This window comes from Elephas maximus, chromosome 3 (assembly GCF_024166365.1).
Source record: "Elephas maximus indicus isolate mEleMax1 chromosome 3, mEleMax1 primary haplotype, whole genome shotgun sequence".
NCBI classification, from domain to species: domain Eukaryota; kingdom Metazoa; phylum Chordata; class Mammalia; order Proboscidea; family Elephantidae; genus Elephas; species Elephas maximus.
The window spans coordinates 84,977,739-84,987,483 of record NC_064821.1 but is presented as its reverse complement, the minus strand read 5'-3'; the positions used below and the strand labels follow the sequence as shown (position 1 = coordinate 84,987,483).

The window sequence follows — 9,745 nt, the reverse complement described above, 5'->3', positions numbered from 1 at the left end:
AATTTACAACACATTGGTAATTACATCAGATGACAAAATGAAGGACAACCACACAAAATTGGGAATCACATCCTAGCCAAGTTGACACACATTTTGGGGTGACACAATTCACTCCATAACAAAGACATTTCTCCAGGAAAGATACACAAATGGCCAATAAGCACATGAAAAGATGTTCAACATCATTAGCCATCAGGGAAATACAAATCAAAACCACAATGAAGTATAACTTCATACCCACTAGGATGCTTAGAACCAAAAAGACAGAAGGTAACAAGAGTTGGGGAGGGTGAGGAGAAATTGAAACTCTCATACAACGTTTGTTGGAATGTAAAATGGTGCAGCCACTTTGGGAAACAGTCTAGCAGTTCCTCAGAAAATTAAACATAGAATTAAAAGATTAAACATAGTTACCATATGACCCATATACACTTCTAAATATATATCAGAGAGAAGTAAAACAGAAATTTGTCACAAATGTTCATATCAGCATTATTCATAATAGCAAAAAAGTGGAAACAACTCAAATGTCCATCAAGTGATGAATGGATAAATAAAATGTGTACATCCATACAATGGAATATTATTTGACAATAAAATGGAATGAAGTACTGATCCATACTACAATTTAGATGAACCTCAAAAACATAATGCTAAGTGAGAAGCCGGTCACAAAATACCACATATTATATGGTTCCACTTATATAAAATGTTCTGAATAGGCAAATTTATAGAGACAGAAAGCAGATTAGTGGTTGCCTACAGCTGGTAGAAGTAGCTTTGGTAACACAGTGGTTAAAGCATTTGGCTGCTAACCAAAAGGTCAGCTAGCAGTTCAAACCCACCAGCCGCTCTGTGGGAGAAAGAGGTGGCAGTCTGCTTCTGAAAAGATTTACAATGTTGGAAGTCCTATAGGGTTACTATGTGTTGGAATCAACTTGACAGCAATGGGTTTTATAGCCGGTGGAGATGGGGAGAATGGGATGTGATGGTTAAAATGTACCAGGTTTCTCTTTGGGGTGATGAAAATGTTCTATATTTATCGTAATGATTGCACTACTCTGAATAGGCTAAAAACCATTGAATTGTTCACTTTAAATGGCAAACTGTATGGTATGTAAATTATATCTCGATAAAGCTAGTACCCAACAAAAAGGAAGCAGAAAAAGAGAGAGTCCTGGACCTTTGTCAAGAGCCTAGGAGTTCACACAGTAACTGTCCACATGTTATTTCTTTTGGTCCTCCACCCAAACTTTGGTGGAGGAATTACCTCTATTCGACAGACATCACAGTTAGTGTGTTGTCTGGTCTCAAACCCAACCCTAGCTCCAAAAGGAGATAAGAAAACCAGCTTAGGTACCAATCAAGTGCAAGGTGCTATGCCAGGTTCTTCACACATCATCTCAGTCTTTGAAACACCCAGTGAAGTAGATATTATTGCCCCCTTTTACAGATAAGGAAACCTAGGCTCAGAGAAGATGAGCCCTATGCCCTAAGACAAACAGGTAGGTCATGACAGAGCAGAATTCAAACTTGGTTCTGTATAATTCCTGTGCTAGTGCCCTTTCCCTTATACCCACCTCTGGCTCCCCAGGAGCTGGATCCTGTGTCCTAGCAGGAGAGTGCTCCTGCCTGCTCCCACTCCTTCCCCCTTCCCCAGCACCATACCTCTGGGTTTTTGCCCACTCCTCTCACCTGCCTGCCTGTCCACCTCCACTGCACACAAAAAAACAATCAGCTAGCTTGGCACCACAGTCAGCTGGCCACGTTTCCCAGAGAAAGGAATCCAGTGCCAGAGAAAATAATCAAGAAAGCCCTGAGGGACCTAAAGGAAGGGGAAGAGACACTTCCCACTGTAAATGGGCCAAGCCAGAGACCCTGCCTGCCACGGAAGCCCTCTGAGAAGGGTAGAGAAGGCACTATTCTCCATGGGACCTCCTAGCCAGAACTCCCACCTTGGACAGACTCTCAGGGGAGCAGAAGGCTTACAGTGTGGCAGCAGTGGGAACAGAAACATTTTCTAATGTGTGCAGTCAGGTGCTTTGGCCTGTGCTGGGAGCCTAGACACTGGACTTCAGCCCAGACATCAAGTGCCAGTCCTTACTCGTTCCTGGGAAATTGTTGCAGTAGGTTTCGGGGAATGAGATGGCCCACACCTGCTTCCTACTACTGTTTCTTCCCATTGGCCCAGAGGTGCTAGGGCCTGATCTGGGAAAAAGCACTTTCCCTACAAGGGTAGATGGCTCAGGAAGAAGATGAGGATGTGGAAGATAAGGTTGAAGATTGGACTGAGTCACGATGGTCATCCCACCTGTCATCCAAGACCCTGAGGACTGGACTTCTCTGCTGGGCCCAGCCAATAGGGTCCTGGGGTGAAATGGCTGGATGAGGGCCAGTTACTTCTGGGGTGGAGCTGGCTCCTCATAAAAAGATGGAGAGCTTCTCAGGGTTCAGCATGAGCTGCAGAGCCAAGGCCAAGATGAGGGGTAAGTGGGGTCTTTCCACTAGGTCTTAGAGAGAGGATCTTAAGGAAGACACTAAAACAAGAAGAGAAACTAGACCAGGGTATGGGAATGGTCCAAGGGGGTTGAGATGTGTTTGAGGGTGAGTCTGGGAACAGGGCCATGCACAGGGAAGGAGGATGGGGCCTGAGACAGGGGATAGGAGCTAGATCATGAGTAGGGATGGGTTGAGGTGTTACAAGTGAGTCAAGAGAATGGAGATGGGTCTGGAGAATGAATCGGCGTGGGGGAGCATTCAAGGAGAAGGAGGATGGGGACTAAGGCAGGATGGTGACAGCTTGGGGAGATGAGAACATCTGTCAGGGCTAGAGAGTAGGTTAGGGAGGTTAAGGTGGGCCTGGGGGATAAGGTGAGGGGGTTATGCTTGGAGGTCTTTCCCATGGGGCATGGTAACTCCTCTCTTCTCTCTTCTGAGTAGTCTCCCTGCAGAAGGCTCGACTGGCACTGGGAGGGGTCTGCACTGGGAGCCAGCTAGGTCTCCTGCCTCTCCTCACCCTGAATATTTCTTTCCTTCTCTGAGCCTCAGTTGTCCAACCTGTTCAAAGAGGGCCACTGGACTAAAGTGATTCCAACCTGCCATAAAAGCCTAGGGTTAGTAGAATCAGTGGGGTATGCCACAGTTCCTGGAGCAGGTGACATCAAGGAAACCATATAGTCTCTTGCTTCAGACCCTCAGATGAATTTCTCTGTGTATCAGACAGTTAACAGTGGAGAAGAAAAACAAATCACTCAGGACTTGTTGCATCCTATATATTAACTATATGAACACAGTTCTGGGCTGAACATTAGAATTACTTGGAGAGCTTTGGGGGAAAATGCCGTGAGGCTGGAGAAGAATAGGACTGCCAAGATCCCACAGGTCACTAGACATCACACTGAGGAGATAGTCACACACACACCAGAGAACTGTGCCTCCACACACACACCCCCACTCACGAATGCACACATTCCCAAAAAACTAGATACCTTCAGACTCCCCCACCCAGCTTCATGCTCAAAATACACATGCAGAATCAAACACAAGACCACAAGCACCTATATGCTCTCTCAGTCTCATACAAAGCCACACATTCCATCAACCTCCCTATTCTAAACCCCAGGCCGACACACATCCAGTTCTACAGCCCGTCTTGCCTTCTCACACAGATTCATACCTTGAATACCCACATTGTCCCACAAGCACACCCTCACATACAATCACAGACAATGCACAACCATACAGGTCAACAACCGCAGAAACTTACATCACAATCAGTCTTACACACAAATTTATATGCACACAGGACCACATTTACACATTACATATTCACAGATGTGCTCACATGCACACTCACAGTCAGAAGCAGGCAAATTGACAGTCAAACACGAACCTGCACGAGCTCATGGGCTTTCAATCACATGCATACACATGAACCTGCAGTTCCATATTCATGATCACACATTAATCACATAATAACTAATGCACTGCCAGAGTTCCCACATGCATTCACACCCCACACAACACAATCACCCATTTCCCCACATAGACACAGGCACAGGGACACACACTGACAGCCACACACACTCACCAGACTCTGTCCTGACCTTCCATTCTGACCTGACTCACCTGACCACATTCATTACATAGCAAAGCTCATTCTAAATAAAACAGGGCACAGAGCCTGGGCCCCAGAAAGGCAGCCCCTATTCCTTTCTCTTCCCCCAGGAATCATGATCTTTGGGCTCCTGCTAATCACCCCCAGCTGCCTCGGCTACTTTGAGGATCTGGCCAAGTGCTTCCAGGATCCTGAGTATGAGTCCATCCTCCTCACAGCCCAGAAGGGGCTCCACACCTCCCCATTACCCAAGCATGTGGTGGTTGTGGGAGCTGGCATGTCAGGGCTGGCAGCAGCTAAGGCCCTGCAGGACTCTGGCCACCAGGTGAGGAAACTTTAGAGGGTGCCTTCCACTTTGCTCCTTTTGGTGGAAAAAGAAAGCTCTTTGACAATTATACATAACCCACTGGGTCTCTTGACCCTTAATTATTGTTCCTCAAAAATTCGGATTCACCCATGAGACTTGACCTTAATTGCAACTTGTGTTTTAATGAAGACAAAAGTGGAGAAGGGTTAACGCTAATAGGCAAGGGCTAACAAGTGGTGTGTCTCTTGCCCACGTGTGGGGCCCTTCTTCACTTGCATTATTACAAGACCCTTCTGCTTGAAACATCCCCACTTGGGTTATCCTACACATGCAGGGCCTAATGTTGGGAATTCTGGGCTAGTGCATGTTGTGGAATGAGGGTGGAAACGAGGATAAGAAGAAGGGAGAGCATGGCTCTGGGGATGACAGCAGCTTCTCCGGACTCCAGGTAACCATCTTGGAAGCCAGTGACCACATTGGGGGTCGAGTGATCACATTCAGGAATGAAGAGGAGGGCTGGTACTTTGAACTGGGTCCCATGCGAATACCAAAATCCCACAGGTAAGTCCAGGGAATAGAGTGAAGAGTAAGTAGAAGGGATGAAGATGAGGCAGGAGGGGCCCCAGTGCCGTCATGTCAAAGCCCTTTCAGATTCACAGTTTCATGTATTTCAACTCTGCACGTCAGGGCTAAGACTTATGTCTTCACTTTACAGAGGAGAAGACTGAGGCTCAGATTCCAGATCACATAGAAAGTGGTAGATCCCAAACTAATAGTTATAATCATTGCCATTAACTCATAAAATTGTATACTTTAAATATCAAAAACACCAAACCAAACCCATTGCCATCAAGTCGATCCCGACTCATAGTGACCCTGTAAGACAGAATAGAACTGCCCCATGATGTTTCCAAGGAGGGGCTGGTGGATTCAAACTGCTGACCTTTTGGTTAGCAGCTGAGCTCTTAACCTCTGCACCACCAGGTCTCCACTTTAAATATGGGCAGTTTCATATATGTCAATTATATCACATTAAGCTATAAAATTAATAATAATAGCAACTACCATTTGTTGAGTGCTTACTATGTGCCAGGCTCTAATGCTAAGTACTATACGGGCTTTATTTCATTTGATCCTTGCAACTATATAATTTGATACTCTTATTGTTCCCATTTCCAAGTGGAGAAATTAGGCTCAGATATATTCAGTGACACCCAAGTTTCTTCTATGAGAAAGTGACAAAGATTCTTCTCAAAGTCAAGGAAGCAGCTGGCACAAAACTGTATGTTTAACCCTAAGCCGTAACGGACTCATGGAAGAGGACCCAGTTCCTAGTTCTGAGGCTTCCAAAACAAGAGATTCCCAGCCTGGTGTCCCGCATGCCTCCGCAATTATGATTTTTTTTTTTTTTTTTTGCCTTAAGTGTAAACTGAACCCAAGATTTCCCCCAAACCAAAAACAAACAAAACTCGTCACCATCGAGTCAATTCTGACTCATAGATTTCCCCCAAACACCACCAAAAACAAAAACCAAGTAAATCAGACTAAAACTAGGAGTTTTTAGGTATCACCTCAAACTTAGTTAGAAATGAAAGGTGGAATTTCAAACACCGTCTGAAACAAAGGCCTCTATCTCTACATTTGAATTTCATAAGCTGGGATTTCCAAAGGATATTTATACAATCATGAGTGAATTCGCCACCCCTTATGTCCCCAGAGCAGAAACAGAAGGAAAAGAACTAATGCCGCGGCAAGAGGAAACTAGAGCAGAAACAGAAGGAAAAGAACTAATGCCGCGGCAAGAGGAAACTAGTTGAAGAAGCACTTAGTCTGAGCTCCCTGGGCACAGTTTTACTGGAAGTGGTTTCTATTGTGAGGTCTGCAAGAATGAGGTACCATTGAGATGGGGTTCATGTTTTACCTGTGTCTGCTCCAGGCTGGTCCACACCTATATCAACAAGCTTGGCCTGAAGGTGAACAAGTTCATCCAGTACGATGCCAACACCTGGTTTCTCATCAATGAACAACGCTATCGCACCTGGGAGGTCAAGGCCAACCCAGAGCTCCTGGGCTACTCTTTGAACCCCACAGAGAAGGGCAAGGATGCTATAAATCTCTTCCATCAGTCCATTGTCAAGGTGCCTCCTGCCTCACTCCTCCTAGGGTCAGGAAAGAACAGGATTTGGCTTAAGGTCACCTGGGAAATTAGCGGATGGATCCAGGTCAGCTGAATACTATCCAGTGCTCTTGTGATTATTGGTACACCTTCCTTCTCAAATCCCCTAAGAATGTTGCCATCTCTACCCCAGTGCCCAGCCCCAATACTTCTCCAGTCCTTGGGTTCAACAGGCCACTGCTTGATCAGTGGCAGTGGAAGGAAAGAGAATGACTAGATAACCCAGTTCTTGGTAATAAGTCAGTATTCCTCTTCGCCTAAAAATTTAGCCTCCAAAAATTCTTTAAATAAAGGGGGAGATACTTGGCGAAAGAGGAACATTTAGGGGCTCCTAGAACCACCTTTCTCCCATCCTTCCATCATCACACCCCTTTGCCCCTATCATCTTCAAAACAATAGCCGAAGAACTCACGAGTCCTGCCCCTGGCTCTTCGGTTCTAATCTAAGGCTCCTTCCCCTTCTGCAGCTAAAACAAAGTCTGAAAACATTCAACTGCAGCCACCTGATGTCTTTGTATGATTCTTACTCCACCAAGGTAAGGGGGCCAGAGAAGTTCCAGGATAGAGGTAGAGACGGTCTTTGCTCAGCATAGCCCTCTATGGTCGTCCTCTGCCTACCAGGACCCTCTCTTCCCACTGCCAAAGCCTTCATCTCCTTGGAGTTCAGCCCTACCCCTTGCCTGGGCCCAGGCCCAGGGCCCTGCTGAAGCCCCTTCCTACATACTGGATCTTCCACCTGACACTTTCACACATCATGACCCCATTCCCATGCCCACAGGCTTACTTGCTGAAGGAAGGGATGCTGAGCCGAGGAGCAATACAGATGATTGGGGATGTGATGAATGAGGATGCTGGATACTATAAATCCCTCCTGGAGTCCCTTCGGATTGATACGATTGTCTCTGACAGTGATAGGTGAGGTTGATCTGGGGCCAGGTCTAGGGTATGTCCTGAGCTCCCTCCTCCAGCACTCACAGCAGAGAAAGGGAACTAAAATTTATCAAGTATTTACTATGTGCCAAGCATTTTGCTAAGCATTTTTCAATAATTATCACTTTTAATCCTTACAACCACCTATACTCAACCCAATCCAACCTACCGGCATCAAGTTGATTCCAACTCACAGCCACCCTATAAGAAGCCCTGATGGCACAGTGGTTAAAGATCTCAGCTGCTAACCAAAAGGCAGAGGTTCAAACCCACCAGCCACTCTGTGAGAGAAAAATGAGGCGGTCTGCTTCCGTAAAGATGTACAGCCTTGGAAACCCTATCCGGCAGTTCTACTCTGTCCTATAGGGTTGCTATGAGATGAATGACCACCTATAAGGTATACATAATATGCAGAGCCATTTCATAGATGAGGATGCTGAAGCTCAGAGAAGTTATGTTCTCTGAGCCAATTTTACCCAAGTTCACACAACTTGGGCAAGATATGGAGCCAAACCCAGAATCCAAACCCAACTCAGCTTGTGTTCCTTCTACTTGGAAAGCAGAGTTGTACGGTGGCTGAATGCATGGGCTATGGAGTTAGTCTCTATGAGGTCTTGGGCAAGCCATTTCTCCTTTCTGGGTATCAGTTTTCCGAACTACAAAAATAGATAGTAATTCCTACCTCACAGGAATGAATGAAGGTGATGCATATAAAGTATCCAGCTCAGTGTGCAGGAAATAAGTTTCCTCCCTTTCAGACCAGGAAGGAGCCCAGATGTTGGTCAAGCTAATTTAATGTGTTTCCCACACTCACCCTCTCCCCTCCTCACCCTTGCAGTTTTACTGAGATCACTGGTGGCTTTGACCAGCTCCCCAATGCCCTTGGAGCCAGCTTGGAGCCTGGCACCATCCATTTGAGGTCCAAGGTGGAGACGGTTGTGAGGGATGGGCCTGAGGTCCAGATTTCCTACCGTGTGGACAGGCCCAACTCAACAGTGCACACCATCACCGCAGACTACGTCATCATCTCGGCCTCAGCCAAGGCCACTCGCCTCATCACCTTTAAGCCCCCTCTTTCTCGACACAAAATGTATGCTCTCCGTTCACTGCATTACACCAGCTCCACCAAGGTGATTCTGGCCTGTAAAGAGCCCTTCTGGGAGCGCGATGGCATCCGGGGTGGAGTCTCTGTCACCGACCGGCCCTCGCGCTACATCTATTACCCCAGCCACAGCCTGCCCAATGGCAAGGGCGTCCTGCTGGCCTCCTACACTGTGGATGATGATTCCATGTTATTCGTATCCATGCCTCAAGACCAGGTGGTGGACATTGTCCTGGATGACCTGGCAGCTGTGCACCAAATACGCAAGGAGACACTGCGGCGCTTGTGCCCCTCCTCTGTGGTTAAGCACTGGTCTCTGGACCCCTTCACCATGGGCGCCTTTGCAGAGTTCACGCCCTACCAATTTGTGGACTTTTCACAGCAGCTATTCCAGCCAGAAGGCCGCATCCACTTTGCTGGTGAGCATACCTGCCTGCCCCACGCCTGGATAGACACTGCCATCAAGTCTGGGCTCCAGGCTGCCAAGAACATCCAGGCTGCTGTAGACAAGGAGGCTGCAGTGGGACAGAAGCCTCTGTAGAAGACCCTCCCCAACATCCAGAAGGGTTCTTTCTTATCCTGACAGAAATCCCTGAGGGAGCCCTGCAGGGAACAGGCTAGAGGTGAGAGGAGGCAGAGATCTAGGAGGAAGGTCAGTGTAAGTTCCCCTAGGCCACACGCAGAAACCCAAAAATGCTGGCAAACAAGCTGGCAAGTCCACAAGAAATATCAGCCCTTTTCATGTTTCTCTTCCCTGCCATCCCTAGGCAGGAAAGAGGTATCAGGTCAGGGCATATGAATGGATAAAGGAAAAACCAAGGATGGAAAATGCCAAAATCAGTCCTCACTGTAGAAGAAATTGTCTCCTGCTGTGTAATAGTAACAAGTAAATAATAAAAAAAAAGAAGTTTCAAGAGAACCCGCATCTCTGTCATCTGCAAATAGAAGTTCCCTAATGAAAAACAAACCCCAAACCACAGTAACATCAAAACACAGATGGACCACACACAAACCCCATCATTGCATGCCTGAACCAAGACCCTCCCATCTTGGCCCAGTATGGAGTCAGGGTGTTTGGAAGAGAGAAGGATTCTTTTGTCTGCGCAGTGGTGGG

General features: G+C 46.8%; 1 protein-coding gene across 1 annotated transcript; it reads left to right on the top strand.

Moving 5' to 3' along the window:
• Nucleotides 1–2,431: 2,431 nt before the first annotated feature.
• Nucleotides 2,432–9,172, top strand: LOC126071309 (L-amino-acid oxidase-like). The gene is made up of 7 exons (XM_049875534.1): nucleotides 2,432–2,486; nucleotides 4,228–4,442; nucleotides 4,873–4,985; nucleotides 6,361–6,562; nucleotides 7,067–7,135; nucleotides 7,378–7,514; nucleotides 8,368–9,172. Exons 1-7 carry the CDS (start codon nucleotides 2,432–2,434, stop codon nucleotides 9,170–9,172), a joined length of 1,596 nt encoding a protein of 531 aa, XP_049731491.1.
• Nucleotides 9,173–9,745: the final 573 nt, after the last annotated feature.

What these genes read in the sequence shown, in the direction of transcription:
- LOC126071309 (XM_049875534.1), top strand. Translation starts at nt 2,432, where the DNA reads ATGGAGAGCTTCTCAGGGTTCAGCATGAGCTGCAGAGCCAAGGCCAAG. An exon ending in TCCATCAGTCCATTGTCAAG is followed by an intron (nt 6,563 to 7,066) that starts GTGCCTCCTGCC and finishes CCCCTTCTGCAG; the next exon opens with CTAAAACAAAGTCTGAAAAC. An exon ending in ATTGTCTCTGACAGTGATAG is followed by an intron (nt 7,515 to 8,367) that starts GTGAGGTTGATC and finishes TCACCCTTGCAG; the next exon opens with TTTTACTGAGATCACTGGTG.